The sequence below is a fragment of the Nicotiana attenuata genome, chromosome 6 (assembly GCF_001879085.1).
Source record: "Nicotiana attenuata strain UT chromosome 6, NIATTr2, whole genome shotgun sequence".
Classification (NCBI taxonomy): Eukaryota; Viridiplantae; Streptophyta; class Magnoliopsida; order Solanales; family Solanaceae; genus Nicotiana; species Nicotiana attenuata.
Genome location: NC_031994.1, coordinates 8,330,894 through 8,347,311, shown reverse-complemented (window position 1 = coordinate 8,347,311; position 16,418 = coordinate 8,330,894). Strand labels below are relative to the sequence as shown.

General features: G+C 36.6%; 1 protein-coding gene across 2 annotated transcripts; it reads left to right on the top strand.

The window, feature by feature from the left end:
• Positions 5,759-14,207, top strand: LOC109226587 (long chain base biosynthesis protein 1-like). 2 transcript variants are annotated; one of them, XM_019391391.1, is made up of 14 exons: positions 5,759-6,020; positions 6,586-6,713; positions 7,275-7,398; positions 7,485-7,579; positions 8,087-8,178; positions 8,989-9,082; positions 9,170-9,242; positions 9,350-9,482; positions 12,202-12,376; positions 12,891-13,031; positions 13,108-13,203; positions 13,325-13,466; positions 13,559-13,686; positions 13,771-14,207. In XM_019391391.1, exons 3-14 carry the CDS (start codon positions 7,284-7,286, stop codon positions 13,945-13,947), a joined length of 1,461 nt encoding a protein of 486 aa, XP_019246936.1. In that variant the 5' UTR covers positions 5,759-6,020; positions 6,586-6,713; positions 7,275-7,283; the 3' UTR covers positions 13,948-14,207. The 2 variants fall into 2 exon arrangements, with proteins under 2 accessions (XP_019246936.1, XP_019246935.1); XM_019391390.1 differs by lacking the exon at positions 6,586-6,713 and having other exon boundaries at positions 5,760-6,020.

Here is a 16,418-nt window from a genome sequence, read left to right as displayed (position 1 = left end):
GTAAATGTACCCTAAAGGAATATAAGTTGGCTTAAAAGTTTGCATGTTTGAGATAGAATCCAATTAGGAGTTTTCAGGACCCTCCTGGAAAATGGAACCTAGTTTAAAATTCAAAACAATCATGAGTAGCATAATCTAGCATAAATGTACCCCAAAGGAATATAAGTTAGTTTCAAAGTTTGCATGTTTAAGATAGGATTCAATTAGGAGTTTTCAGGACCCTCCTGAAATAATGGGACCTAGTTTTAAGATTTCCATTAGATAACAAGATGTAGCATAAGTTCTGTTGTAGGGTAGTATAATTCAGCCGTGAAATTGTAACTCTTAAGGTAAGACTTGATTTTTGATTTTCAGGACCCTCCTGGATAATGGGATCAAGCTTTTAAATTCTTAGTGATATTTTGTAACATGATTCAGTTAACACTCACAGATGTGCCCAACCACCAAACCGGGGCAGAAAATTTTCTTTATTTTGTCTGTTTTGTTGAAATCAGGCACCCACCTGGAGAACAAGGGAAAATAACACGAGTTTCAAGAATGGAAAGCAGTTCAGACCCAATCAATCAGGCACCCACCTGGATAAACAAGGGAAGACAATTCAAAGAAAAACAGTTTCAAGAAGAGGACAATTCGGGTTGGAAATCAGGCACCCACCTGGAGAACAAGGGGAAGCAGCAATCTTAGAATTAGTTCAAGTTTTGGCAATCAGGCGCCCACCTGGAGAACAAGGGAACACAGTTCGAGTTTTTGGTAATCAGGCGCCCACCTGGAGAACAAGGGAAGACAATTCAAGTTTTTGGAAATCAGGCACCTACCTGGAGAACAAGGGGAAGTAGCAATCTTAGAATCAGTTCATGTTTTTGGCAATCAGGCGCCCAACCTGGAGAACAANTTACTCAATATAGAGAAGTTTTTACTATGAAGGATGGAGAACGTATCCAAGAAATGTATACCAGGTTCACTACACTGACAAATGAACTTGAGTCTCTTGGAAGGATTATCCTGGAAGAAGACAGGGTGGAGAAGATTCTAACTAGAGTTCTGCCAATCTCCTGGGAAAGCAAAATCACTGTCATTCAGGAATCCAAGAACATTGCTACTTTAAAGTTGGATGAACTGATTGGAAATCTCACTGCCTATGAATTGAGAAGGCAACCAATGAAAATGGAGGACTCTAAAGAAATAGATACACCTATTGCAACTGCCACTAAATTAGATGCTGATGAACCTGGTTCATCAGTTGATCAAAAGTTGTATAGGGGTATGATTGGTTCACTCTTGTATCTTACTGCCAGCAGACCTGACATTATTTTTAGTGTAGGACTCTGTGCACGTTTTCAGGCTAATCCAAAAGAGTCTCACTTGACTGCTGTCAAAAGGATACTGAGATACCTGAAAGGGACCACTGAATTATGCCTATGGTATCCTAAAGGTAGTAATTTTGATCTAGTAGGTTATGCTGATGCTGACTATGCAGGTTTCCTAGTGGATAGAAAAAGCACTTCAGGTATGGCTCACTTTCTTGGTTCATGTCTTGTATCATGGGCCACCAAGAAACAGAATTCAGTAGCCCTATCTACTGCTGAAGCTGAGTATGTGGTTGCTGCTTCTTGTTGTGCTCAACTACTGTGGATCAAGCAACAATTAGTAGACTTTGGTATAGAAGTGGGATGCATACCAATATTCTGTGATAACACTAGTGCTATAAGTATGACAAAGAACCCGGTTCATCACAAAAGGACTAAGCACATAGATGTTAGACACCACTTCTTAAGAGACAACTATGAAAAAGGGCTAATCTCCATAGAATTTTGTGCTACTGATAAACAAATAGCTGACATCTTCACTAAGGCACTGAGTAGAGAAAATTTTGAAAGGAACAGGTTGGAGTTAGGGATGATTAAGATCACCTAAAAAGTCCAGTTCAGAAAGCACAAAGAAAAAAATTTTTTTGGCTAGGAGTTCTTAATTTTTGTGAATATTAGACTAATCTCTACTCAGTCTCATACTGTAAATAGTATACTCTTGTGACATGTGTCTATGCAATTCACTAATCTCTCAAATTTTCTATTTTGACATTTGAGGCATAATCAAGAGAAGTTTCACTTGAAGAACCTGGTTCATCAAATTATGCTCATGAGAAAGTTCAGGTATGTTTCTATTCTTTGCACAATTAGAAAAATTTAATTATCAATCATGAGCAAGAGTCCTAGATATACCAAACGTCCTAACAATTCTATCCGTTGGGTCAATTGAACCATTTTCATTGAAACTAGAAGTCTAAATATAACGGCACCTTCTCCTAAATTCTAGTAATTCAAATTAATCTCTACGGAGACCAGAACTCTAAATTGATTAGACCTCTATGTGACTACTGAAAAGGCTGCAGTTTCTGAGTAATAATTACCCTCTTTAAAAAAAAAACCCAAACCACTCAATAATCATCAATTCCTCACAAAACCCCTGATAATTCTCTCTCGTCTCTGAAACTCTCCAAAGCTCTTCACACCACCAAAATTCTCTTAGGGTTTTCAGAAATTCCTCACCATGACAAATCCCCAAGACAATCCTGGCACTCCACCACCTGTTTCACCCAACACCTCATCTTCCACACCACCAGTCGAAAACCCAAAACCTAGATTCCATCGCCACAAAATGCTAGCAAGAAAAACTGTAGCTACAGGTTCTTTGAGAAAAACTTTGAATGAAAAACTTCAGTCCAGTCAAAAGAAAGCAGGCCCAGCAGCTGAGACCAACTCTAGCTCTGAATCTGATGATTACATCTCCACCGGTGAAGGAGATGAACCTGGGTCTTCTGAACAGGCCAAAACTCAAGAAACTCAAAGAGAGGTAAAATCTTGCTATGTTTTTTTCTGATGTAATTGAAAGGGAGGAAAATCGATTTGTTCTGAAAGGGAGACTACTCAAGGACCTGGAGGAGCCAGGTATGATAAGGCTTCTGACTGCACTAGAAGCACAGGGCTGGAAGGACATGGTTCTTCATATGGATGGAAAATTGGCCAGGAATGAACTTGTAGAGTTTATGGCAAATGGGCAGTGAAGAATGGGCTGGTGACTAGCACAGTGAAAGGTGTCAAAGTAAGGTTCAATGCTGCAAAGCTGGGCAAGATTCTAGACATCCCTTGTGAGGGATATGATGATTATACAAGGCAGAGGTGGCCTTGCCTGGATGGGTTGCCTACTGATCTTCAGATCACAAGGAACTTTTGTGACACCACAACAGATGAAGAGGTACCTGAGGCCAGGGCAGTTCAGAAAAGTGAAATGAGGCCAGACCACAAAGTGCTTTTGGAATTTGTCAACAAATGCCTTCTACCCAGACAGGAAAGAAGGCATACAGCAAATTATATGGATCTGGTTCTTATGCAATGCCTGAATGAAGGGAAGCAGATCAATTGGCCTGCCTTTATTGTAAAGCTGCTTGAAAGGGTACTCAATGGCTCAAAAGCTCATGCCATTCCCTATGGATTTATCTTGACAACTGTACTTGAAAGATTGAATGTTCCCCTGAAAAAGTGGGAAATGGCTTCGAGCAAAGAGCATTTTGGCAGCAAAACCCTTCAAGCTTGTGATTATATGCTCAGTACAGCTCCAGTTGAACCTGGTTCTTCAGCAAAAACTCCTGTGAATAGTAAGGTCAGAGCCTTAGTTTAGGAGGTTGGGGCAAAAGACGCTGAGATAGCAAGGCTTCAGGCCAGAGTTGCTGAATTGGAGGGAGAAAGGAATGGGTTGAGAGCTGAACTTGCTAAGGAGAAGGAGAAAAATGAAGGCATGCTTCAACAAATGCTCAATCTGCTACAAACCCAACCCTCCAGCTCTTCTAAGCCTTAGATATCCTGTCCTAGTATGCACCAGTCTAGACCCCCTCAGTGACCCAGTTTGGGATTTTAGATGTTTATTTTCTTTTGCTCATGGTTTGGTAATTTTGTTTTTCTTCTTGTGGACTGCATTGTAGAAACACCTTGCTAATCAATGAATGCAGCTTTTCTTGCTTTTTGTTAATTCTGATCTTAATAGGTATTTTTGTTGAGTTGATTTCTGATTAACTAAAGCATGTGTTCACTTGCAGTTGCCCCAGTGGCCATGAGTACTAATTAGGTTACTAAGATCACATTATTTATGCAACTTTTCGATGATGCCAAAAGGGGGAAGATATTGTGCTTAAATTCATTATCTGAACAAGTGATGTTTATGACCTAACTTAAATCTGGCCTTTATGATAAGTTGAAAATTCTCTAAAATTTTCTAAGTGTTGATATTTCAGCTAAGTTTCACAGGTTCTCTGATCACTAAAAGCACAGAGTTTGTCATCATCAAAAATGGGGAATTTATTGGCCCAAGTTCAGTTGAAATTTTGAAGATTGACAAATAAACTCAGGGAAGGACCTGGTCCATCTTGAGAGACACAGTTAGTCATAACCATTGCACATGGAAGGCACGTGAGGAAGATATGTATTGAAGATTACGCAGCAAATATCTTCTGAATGGAATCGAAAAAGTTGCATTGAGTTCTAAGAAGGACAGTCTCCTTATGATAAGAGAACACAATCCTAAGCTAGGATAAGGATGGGAGTTTGTATTGGTTAAGGACTCAAATCGACTACGGATAAGCATTGGAGTCTCGATCAAACTCTAACTGCTAATCCATTAAATAACCAAGTTGTTCTCTTTTACAGGTAATGCACATAAGCAGAAGTTAAGCATATTTGAGAGCAAAAAGATCAAGTCTGATTTGCAAGCAACATATGCGAGATACAAGTGTGCACGTCTGAAGCTACATGAACTAAGATAGAAGAACCAGTTTCATCATTGTGTTTATTCTAAGTCTAGTTCAATTGTAGTAGGTTTTCATATTGTACCTTTCAGCTTTCTTAGAAGCAATTGTATTAGGTACTCTGAGTATTCAAGTTAGAGTTAACTTGAAAGTGTCGCAACAGTTGAGGTTGTGTGCTACACTGGGACTAAAGTTAATCCTTAGGTTTACAAAGAGTTTTGTAAATGCAGTTTTTGGCTCAGTGATTTTAGTGGAGTTTGGGAAAATCCTACTGAGTAGTAGGTCGTGGTTTTTTCACCTTTTGAGCCAGGTGTTTTCCACGTAAAAATCTTTGTGCACTTTACTTTCAGTATTTATTATTCCGCAAACTGCTGTAGTTAGAACACTTAGAAGAACCAGGTTCTTCTAACGCGAAAATTAGGTACCACACAAATCACCCCCCCCCCCCCTCTTGTGTGGTATTGACGTTTATAACATCAAGAATTCTTATTGATTTGGGATGAATTACAATGGAATAGAACCCTCTATCTATAGGGAAAGGTTGACTTAGCCACCAAGTAATAAACCGTAGAATCTCTCTAAATATGGACATTCACCATAAATAGAATTCTATTTATAACAAGTACAATGTAGTTATTTCTTATTTTGTTGGAGGCCTAATTTTTTATTCAGGAGGGAGGTGCTCTTTATTTGTAACAATTTTTGGAGTTAATGGTAATTTAACAACGGTTACCAAAAAACGATTTACCTTTAAATTTTTTACTTATGAATTACGATAGATCATAAATTTTAAAAGTCATTACTTTTTAAGCTTCGAATCAAATACCGACATACAAATTGGAACAGAAAAAGTATATATTAGCAATTGAAATTTAAATATTTAAAGACAAAAATACCCATAAAATAAGTTATCTCTGTCAGCGTAACAATAGAAATCACCAAACTCGTATGTTGACATAACGACATGCTCAAATTGGCAAATTGCCACCTTTGACGTGTCAAAAAAGTTTGACCGTCGTTTCCCTCAAGCTTTCTCGCTTCTCCCATAGGATTTCTGTCCCACATTTCCCGGTTCTTTCATTCTTCAACTAATAAAGCCGCCTGCTTGTTTCCTTAATACTGGGTTTTAATGTTTCATTGATTTCAGAAATTTTCAATTCCATTTTATAAGGATCTGTTTTGAGAGATTTTCAATATTGCAGGATCTCATCTGTCAGCTTCTTAGGTGAGGATTTTTACAAAACTGAAATTCTTCAAAGCTTTAGTCTTTCTTTTTCTTTTAGAGTTCTATTGGTAATGTAAATATAGGAAGAGAGTGAAGAATTGGACACCCAGGTTAGAATTTGAGTTCAATTTATAAATGATAGTGAGTTCTTGAAATAATAGGTACTAAGATTTAATTTTGATCTTCTGAGGAATTCCTTCATGTGTTTGTTTTCTATGTCTTTTTTCTCAACTTAAGCAGAAAAAGAAGCTTTGTTTCCCTTTAATTCTAACTTAGATCTCAGGTTTATCCATCTTTTTTTAAGTGATCAAATGTACATTGAAGGATCTGCATAGTGCATAATCATTAATGAGTTACATAGATGAATTAGAGAGTCTACTGACTGTGAAAGGGATCATTCAATCAGCATTACTTGCAAATTTGTTTTTATTTTTCTGTTGAAGCTTAAGTTTTTTCTGTTCTTAGCTTACTTTATGTGATTTACTTTTATGTAATGCATTCTTGTCAAATATGTGGATTCTCAAGTTCCTTTAGTTTTAATGCTTTCTTTTTTATCCATGAGCAGAATTTAAAAATGACTGGAGGATTATTGCCTGTCAATTTGTGTGGAATGAATTTGCTTCTATGTTACATGGGCACGTTAGATTATCAGCTTATTTAGTGAATGGGCAGTGGTCCAACCTGGTTGGTCTGGTAATGCTTTATTCTACTGTTTCCTTGTTTTGCACAGATGTATGAGAAAATGAATTCCATGGATTAAGAGAAGTCATATACCTTGTTGAAAGAACAGAAATTAAGATATTTTGAGTACTTCAATATTTGAATGATAAAGTATAGTCCTCTTGTAAAATTACCATTTGCATGGTCATCTTTGATATGACATGTTCGCTGGATTCTAATTTCATGAAATACTCAAGTTGACATCAGTGTAAAGTCTCTCAGAGCAAAATTGCTGGTGGAGAGTGAGAAGTTACCTCAACTGTATATCATTAGAATTTAGAACCGTGAACACTTGATTTTGTATAAGTTAAAATCGTCATTATCATTTGTGCTATATATTGTTGGTGCTATACTACTTAAGATCCTCTCTGAAGAGCATCTCTTTCTTCTGGCCAACCTCATCAGTAACTTGTTCTTTTGGTTCTAATTCACATCTCTTGAGCATTACAAAATGGATGGAATGTGGTAATTAACCGTCCAAAAATCAATTTTTTTTGTTTGGGTAAGTTTTTCATCATCGTCTGTATTTTCCAGGTTTAAATAATGGATTCAGCAGTGTCAGTACTTGCAAATGTGGTGAGAGCTGCATCTGATTGGGTGACATCTGTCTTTGAGGTTCCATTCGCAAGAGCTGTGATATTTGAGGTCAACATTGGAGGTAGTCTCTTCATTCTATGGATAGTAATCACCTCTTTGTTTTTAGATTGTTGTGCATTGGATAATGCTTTGCTGTTTTTCCTGTAGGACATCTATTTGTGGAAGGTCTTCTCCTGGTGGTTATCGTCTTCCTAATGTCTCAAAAGAGTTACAAACCACCTAAAAGACCATTGACAAAGAAGGTTTGTCAGAGATCTGGATTTTCAAAAGTCAATGGCTCTGTGAATATTATGTCTTCATCGTTGTTCAAAGATAGTTACCTTATGTCTAGCTGTCTATAGTAGCTTCAATGCGTATTGCTGGTATAAGTTTTGCAGTTGTATATCACTTAGCATTTAGGCTCAAGACAGGAATACGCATTCTTCAGAAGCATCTATGCTCAAGATATGCATAATGAGCCCGTTTAATTTACCAATCAAAATAAGGAGTCCTTCCAATTCTATTTAACCATCTTTTTCCTGTTTTTTGTGCTTCACGTAAAAAGTCCTTTAAAAATTTATTCCATATTCATCAAAACGGGAGTCAGGAGAATCATGCAGTGCCCCCGGTCCCCAGCTCCCTCCTCTTATCCCTAATAAAAGCAACAAAAAAAAAAAAAGAAAAAAGAAGAAGAAGAAGAAGAAGAAGAAAGAAAGAAAAGAAGTCGTGCAAACTTCAATCCAGGTGACGAATGCCTTTACTATTTTCAGGAAATTGATGAGTTGTGTGAAGAATGGGCCCCAGAACCACTTATCCCTTCCATCGCTGATGAGATGAAACATGAACCTCCGGTTCTGGAAAGGTGGAAAATCTGTTTCTCTTTTCCTTCTTTTAGACACTCTGATAGTTGTATTTTGTTCAGCCTTATAAAAGAAATTGCATTTTTACTCTTGCTTTTGTTCAACTGTATACTTTGGAGAGTAAGAAATTTCTCCTAGATCTATACGACAGAAAAGGCAACTCTATAAAGGTTTTGCATTCTCTTTTCTTTTCTTCTTTTGATAAGGAAAAGAAAAAAAAGAAGGTTTTGCATTTTTTATAATGATATTTTTTCTGTTCTGCAGCGCTCTCCCCAGCATTTTAAAGTAGATTACAGTTACAGAACCAGTTTAGTAATCTTATTCTTGTATTGAATGCTTATTAGATGGCTATCTAAAGGATAAAAGCCATTGAAACTGTTGCGTTGTGCTCTTGCTTGCTATTTTTGAAAAGTAAAGGTTATTTATTCATGAAACAGCATTTAGATGATGCTGAATGTGCATTGCAAAAGATTAGCTGCCTCTACAATATAGGGAGCTAAGGAACTCCAACATTGTATCAATATCATACACATTAGCATGTTACACCAAAATGCCAAAAGTATGACTACTTTTTGGAGGTTTTTTCTAGAATTGACTTAGTACGATGGCTCAAATATGCTACAAGTTATAAACAACTTCTTGGCTATGAGCTGATAAGTATTGTTACCAAGCTGCATTGAAACCACATTTATTGTTAGAAGAGCTTTTGTTCTGCTGCCTATTGTTCAATTTCATGATTCAGATGCTAAAGTATCAAACTTTTAGGAATGACTAGATTGATGTATTGCTTCTTATACCTTGTGTTTGTCCAGTGCTGCAGGGCCTCATACTATAGTTAATGGGAAAGATGTAGTGAACTTCACTTCGGCAAATTACCTTGGATTATTAGGAAGCAAAGAATTACTCGTAAGGTTTTCTTCATTATTTATTTAGCAGGGAATTCTTTTAGTTCTTTAGTAGAAGAGAACATTCACGCCTAATGTTGAATGACAGGAGACTTGTACTACAGCTCTGGAAAAGTATGGTGTAGGTTCTTGTGGTCCCCGGGGATTCTATGGCACAATTGGTATAATTTGATCATTTGTATCTGCTTACTATTCTACAGTTTCGTTGCACTCTTCTCCTTCTTCATTCTCATTAAAAATCAATCTGAATATTCTACAACTGATGCAGATGTCCACCTCGATTGTGAGGCTAGAATAGCAAAATTTCTGGGAACTCCAGATTCCATACTCTACTCTTATGGACTTTCTACGATGTTCAGTGCAATTCCAGCATTTTGCAAAAAGGGAGATGTTGTTATTGCGTAAGTATTTACATTCTTTAGTTATTGAACGTTTTAGTGTGATCATAAATGAAGATGTTGAGATTGCATTGATTTTGCTGAACTACTGCAAGAACCAAAGGAATACCTGTGGGCTATGCATACAAGATCAGGGTTCTCCTTTTTGAGCATGTAGTTGTTACTCTATCTATGATTGTGTTATAGTATATAGGATGAGGCTTTATGGTACAGGCAATTTTCGTCTTATTTTCAGGCTAGAGAATAAGGTTTTAAGCTATGTTGCGCGGACCCTCCAAAATGTAGCCGCACCCGTGTCGGATCCTTAGAAAATGCACTACTTTTGGAGGATCCAACACGTATCCGGCCACATTTTTCGGAGAGTCCGAGCAACATAGGTTTTAAGACTCATAAGATGAATTAAGGTGAACTGAGATTCGATGGTATTGTGGTGCCCTAATGCAGATAATTAAGATATCTAGGTTCAGCCGCCCTAGAGAATGGAATGATAGATGAAGATCTAACACTTAGTATTAAAATAAGATGGTTGAAATGGAGGGTGTTGCGGGACTGTTATGTGATAGAATTGTGAGACCGGAAATCTTCTATCGAAGAGGACAATGACCTTGTAGGCCAATTATTCCCATCTCTTTGGCCGTGTAGGCCAATATATTCACAAGATGAGTGTCGTTCGCGTGAATGTTAAGATGGATGTGCAGTCATATAGGATTAGATAAAATTAGAAATGACAATACTTGACAGAGAATGTAAGTAGCACACACAAGAGATAAGAGAAAAAATCACTTGAGATGTCTAAGTTGCTCCGACACGGCAGTTTAGGTGTTGCACCTGTGTCGACACGACACTAGTATGGGTGTGGGTATGAGATCCGTACCGGATTTGGTCAAACAATTTTGGGTACTTTGACCACGACGGACGGAAAGTTCTAGACGAAATACAATTTGATTCTTGAAATCAAAACCAAAACAAGGGTATATGTGAAGAAAATATACTTTATCTAGGAAATTAATCCTTTACTTATCTACAACTTGAGAGTAAAGAAGAAATTCCCACTTTACAAGCTATACATAAGTATTCCACAAAATTTCTCATAATTTAGAGATATTTGGATTCGTATCCCCAAATCTTAGAATTTACATCTCGAGGATCCAACCTCTAGATCAGCACCCGTCTCGCGTGTCCGAGCAACTTAGGTAGCCATATCCAGGCTTAATGCTCTGATCGATATGTGTGATAATATAATGATTGAAGGTGCTAAAAAGGACGAGTTATGACTAAAATCACATGGAGGAAAATTGTTTCAAGTACCTACAATCTTTTGGGAGCAATTAGATAGGAAGAGGACAGGATGAAAGTAACAAATTCATATTGGTAATATCAACTACTTGGTATTAAGTTTTAGTTGTTGTTGTGACTCTTAAATTATGTTCAATATTTGTCAGGAGTCTTGGTTGGTTAAAGACTTGTATGCTACCTTAGAATAAATATGAGATTTAGAGATTCTATTTTTATAGAACCCTTTTTGGTGTTAGAATGAAATGGGCTAGTGTACAGCGGGATGGATATTTGGGATTGAGACCTAGTTGATCGGTAAATATTTTCTCATGTTCTGCCATGAATATCGATAAAAAATAAGTTTTGGTTTTCTATTGTGCCATGTTATCAATAATGGATCTCGCGAACCAGGGAGACTGAATAATAGATAGCTTTCACACTGCTACATGTGATGAGAATGACTGAAATTGGAGAAGTTGGGGTAAAGTGAAAAAGAACTTTACTCCAATACATCTTAGACATCCATCTGTCTCTATACTTAAGCATTTTAGTGTGCGTCAGATACCATACTACAATTTCTACTGTCGAAGAGGATATCAGTTGTGTATGCATGTTGATAAACCTCTATGCAATCAAACTAGGTTACACTGCCTAACTAGGAGCTTTTGGGGACATCCTGTTCTATTTCTTCAGTCCTCTTCCCATAATAATAGAGGTTGTACTATCTGTGCCACCAACTGCCCACCAGTTGTAGACTCTCTAATCCTACTCTTCTAATCCCCGAGGCTAGTGGCGTATGGTTCAAAACTCAGTGGATGATGTGCCCGCCCCTCTACCCTTTTCCGTTATTGAATGTCTTGTTCTTACTCATCCTTCCTTTATTCCCTCAGCATCTGGTAAGTAGATATAACTCATGATACTGGTTGCCAGGGAATTTTCTGGATATTATGTGCCATAACCTAGAAATTAAGCTGTTAACCTTCAGACAGGAAAATTATGTAACCTTTTGATTCTTTGCCTTTACATGCAGCGTAGCTGTGATATGAATAGAGAGAGCCAAAGTAACTTTTTGCTTATATGTCGAGACAAAAGCTTCTACTTTGACTAATGTTTCTTTTTTAGCTGAACTTATTCGAAATGTATGAGCTCATCTTGCTTCTCTTTAAGAACTTTTTACTTTGTAAAAAGTGCTTTCTCATGAATTCACATAATCAATTACTTAGAAACATAATTGATTCGTTGAGTCTATTTACTGTTCAGCTACAAAATTGATTTTAGCTTGTAAAGCTCTTTACTTATGCACTTGCCGTGCTATGTATCTGTAGATTTTAGTGTCTCCTTTGCTAGTATAGTCCTGATTCTCATAATAAATAACCCAACAATTTCCACCTGTCGTCAAATCTCACTATTATTGACATTGTTCTGCGATCTTTCTTTGCTCCTCTAGGGATGAAGGTGTCCACTGGGGAATCCAAAATGGCCTTCAGCTCTCTAGAAGTACCATCATATATTTTAAGCATAACAATATGGAGTCCTTACGATATACTTTGGAGAAAGTAACCCAAGAAAACAAACAAGCTAAGAAGCTGCGGCGCTATATTGTTGTTGAAGCTGTGTATCAGGTATCAACTGTTTATGTTAACGGAAAATACTGATATGAAAGAGTAACTCTGATTTTCTTTTGTTTGGGTGGCATAGTGGTAGTTGAAGGGGAAGTTATTAGTAAAGAAATGGGGAAGGATAGCTCTAGGCATATTCAATAATGACCCTCGCTCAAACTGGCCCGAAGAGGATGCAGAATATACCTAGTCCAATTATAGTGTTCGGAAGTTTCTTCAAATTAGTTGGAGAACTTGTGAGGGTTAAGGTGTTCTAAATCATTTTCAAGGTTTTGCAAGGAAGTGATTCGTCAAGTACGACAGTTTGGGGGTTGCACATTGTGATCCTGAAGTCCTCCTTATCATCGACAGAACATTTTCTTTATGGGGATAACCAACTTGTTGCTTCATATTTTAGTGGCTGCCTATTTATTCGTTTGGCACTTCTCTCTTTTTTTTTTCCTGTACTCAGCGAACTTCTCTACTAAGGATATTGTACCCTGTAATGCCAGATTTCATATATGACTGTAATTTGCAGAATTCTGGCAAAGTAGCTCCATTAGATGAAATCATCAAGCTGAAGGAAAAATATCGATTCCGTGTGTTGCTGGATGAGAGCAATTCCATTGGTGTGCTTGGCAGTTCTGGTAGAGGTCTAACTGAACACTGTAAAGTTCCGGTATGTTCATCATATTATTTGGTTAATTAACTTAGCATCTATGTGTACATCCTCTTATGGAATCATCCAATTGCAGGTTGACAAGATAGATATAATAACTGCGGCAATGGGACATGCATTGGCCACAGAAGGTGGCTTTTGCACTGGGAATGCTAGAGTCATTGATCACCAGGTACTGAGGTGTACTCTATCCACCGATAATTCTATTTTCATGATTTTCATTTCTCGAACTTGTATCTCTTTATTTTTTCCAGCCATCTTTTGTTGATGGTTTATTTTGATTACATTGGCAGCGCCTCAGTAGTTCTGGTTATGTCTTCTCTGCTTCACTGCCTCCTTACTTAGCAAGTGCTGCGATTAAGGCTATTGATATCGTGGAAGAAAAACCTGAACTTCTTGTCAAACTGAGGCAAAATATTGCTACCCTGACTAAAGGTCTTTGTCCCATACCGATTACCTTTTCCTTCTCCCTTATCCCCATTAAGTGAGTCTGAAGAAACACTTTTTTTTTTTTGGTACAACTGCAGGTTTATCAGATATAAAAGGCTTAGACTTAGTCAGTGATCCGCTCTCCCCTATTATATTCCTTACATTAAAGAAGTCCACTGGTTCTTCAAAGGGTGATCTACAAGTGCTTGAAGATATAGCGGATCATGTAAGTTATTTTCTAATTCTGAACTCATCATCATCTAGAGTTACCTCACAAGTTTGTTTTCGTGCAACATCTTATACTCTGTAGGTGTTGAAGGAAGATTCTGTCTTTATTGCGACTTCAAAGAGATCAACTCTTGATAAATGTAAGCTGCCAGTTGGAATTAGATTATTTGTCTCGGCAGCTCATACAGAATCCGATTTGGTGAAAGCCAGTGAAGCATTGAAAAGAGCAGCAGCATCACTATTGCCAGTTCATGATTGAAATCGAAGGATCTAAACGTTCTAGAGATTGCGTGGTCACCGTTGTTGATTCACTACTTGTAGAAATTCTTTTGTCCAACATTTTGTTTTCATTTCCTATTTCATAATTTGCTTATTAGTGGAATGAACAAGAAAAAACTGAGAGATGATAGTAGTAGTTGAATAGTTGAATGTATAGACAGATATTTGTTTCTTTTTTGTTGGAGTATGAAGTTAATTTTTGTTGAGTTGAAGAGATGGAAAAGTGTGTTTGTGATTCTATGTGCAACTTCTTGTCATTCAATGGGGATGTCATGTCACCTAGTATGTTTTTACATTTTCTGGGTTAAGTCCTGAAAATCACAAGATCCTATCAAACTGCCAATAATAATTATTCTGAAACGAGTAAATAAAGAAATTATTCTGGAGAAATTCAAAAATAGCCAGATTTACAACTGGTCGTTCAAAAATAGCCCAATTTCAAAAGTAATCGAAATTTAGCTACTTTTCATGTAAAGATAAATCTGAGCGAAAACACTGTTCAAAATCCGGAAAATACGCTAGTATATTATGCTGGAGTTCCAGCATAAGTATACTTGAACTCCAACATATTATACTGGAGTTCCAGGATAAGTATGCTGGAACTCCAGCATAATATAATGGAGTTCCACCATAAGTACACTAGAACTCCAGCATAATATACTGGAGTTCTAGCAAGTATACCGGTCCAGCATAATATACTGGAGTTTGGAGCACCGGTGCTCCAGTCTCCAGTATATTATACTGGAGCCAGTTTAGTATACCGGTCCAGCATAATATGCTGGAGTTCATACACAGGTGCACCGAACTCTAGTGTATTATGCTGGACCGGTCTCTGTTGCAGCAAAATAGTGGCTATTTTTCATTGACTTGGTAAACGCTGGCTATTTTTGAATGACCAGTCCGAAAACTGGCTATACCGTGCTGTTTTTACAATTATTCTAGGAAGGGCAGTGTGTATTTCTTCTGTGAAATTAACTCAAGAAGACTTTAGGTGTGTTAGGTACAAGTACAACAACACCAAGTCCAGTGTAATTATACAAGAGTCTGGAAAGAGTAGTGTGTATGCAGATCTTACGACTACCTTGTAAAGATAGAGGAATTGTTTCCGGTAGACCCTTGGTTCACTTTGAGTGTGTTAAATATCAAGGAATAAAGAAACACAAGTACATTTGTTTGAGTTTTCGCATAATTAATTTTGCAAACACGGGTTTTATGTTTTTGGTGTCTTTGGGACCTCGATATTTTGTCACGTGTGAGAAAGGGAATTTCATGAATTATTAAGATTATCCGGGTTGAATATTCTATTTAAAAAACATCATGAAAGAATTTTATTTGACTATTTAAATAATAATTATATCGAATAGAATAAAGTAAAAATGATATAATAGTCACTCTTAGGAGTGCTAATTCAAATATAACCAGCCGTTGCAAAGTAACTAAAAAACCAATAACTAAAACATACAATATAGTAGTTCAAATTGATCATACAATTTCAAATAAAACTTCATGACTGTGTCCTGAAGTTCGACATTTATACAAGTGAAATTTTCCGAAAACTTTACAAGTGCAAGTAAGCCTTTACCATAAAAAATGTTGTTTTATCCATCAAAGTTGGGAAATGTAGAGGCTTTGGCCTTTGGGTGCTCATAAAAATCCGAAAAATCGAACCAAACCAAAAACCGAACCAAAAAACCGATATTTTTTAGGTTTGGTTTGGTTTTGATTTTAATAAAAAAATAACCGAACCAAACCGACTATAAAACTAGCTATTTAAATTTATTTTATATATATATATATATATATATATATATATATATATATATATATATATATATATATATATATATATTTATGGTACATATTAGTCATTTGTATTTTTAATCTAGTTTTTTGCTATTATAATAATCTAATTCGTTGCCTTTACATTCTAGTTTGATTGGTAGTTTTCTTTTGTCAAGTACAAGAATTTGTTTTATGTTAAAATAATCAGTTTTTAATTTAGTACTTAAATTATTCATTACAATTTGATTCAATTATTATCAATATATTTTGATAAATGATAGATTTCTCATAGAGCAATTGACCTGATAGTGTTACGTTGAAAATGTAGTCGCCGGAATATGCGTTTGGTAGTGTATGTCTCATATTTAAGAAAAAACCCGATAAATAACCAAAAACCGACTCGATAAAAAACCGACTTATTTGGTTTGGTTTGGTTTGGTTCCAATATTGAAAAATCAACTTACTTGGTTTGGTTTCCTTTTAGGAAAAAAACCGACCCAAACCGAACCATGAACACCCCTAGCTTTTTCTATGGAAAATGTTTTCCATGAAAACAGTAATTTTATCACTTATTTCCCCTTGTTTGGTTGGTGAGGGGAAAACTTTCTCCAGAAAATATTTTCTAGTGTTTGGTTAGAGAGTAGAAATATTTGTTTAGGATTATGCTAC

Bases quoted from the DNA above. Each gene is read 5' to 3' on its own strand.
- LOC109226587 (XM_019391391.1), top strand. From the start codon at position 7,284: ATGGATTCAGCAGTGTCAGTACTTGCAAATGTGGTGAGAGCTGCATCT. The intron at 9,483-12,201 runs GTAAGTATTTAC...TTGCTCCTCTAG, and splicing joins AAGGGAGATGTTGTTATTGC to GGATGAAGGTGTCCACTGGG. The intron at 12,377-12,890 runs GTATCAACTGTT...TGTAATTTGCAG, and splicing joins TTGTTGAAGCTGTGTATCAG to AATTCTGGCAAAGTAGCTCC.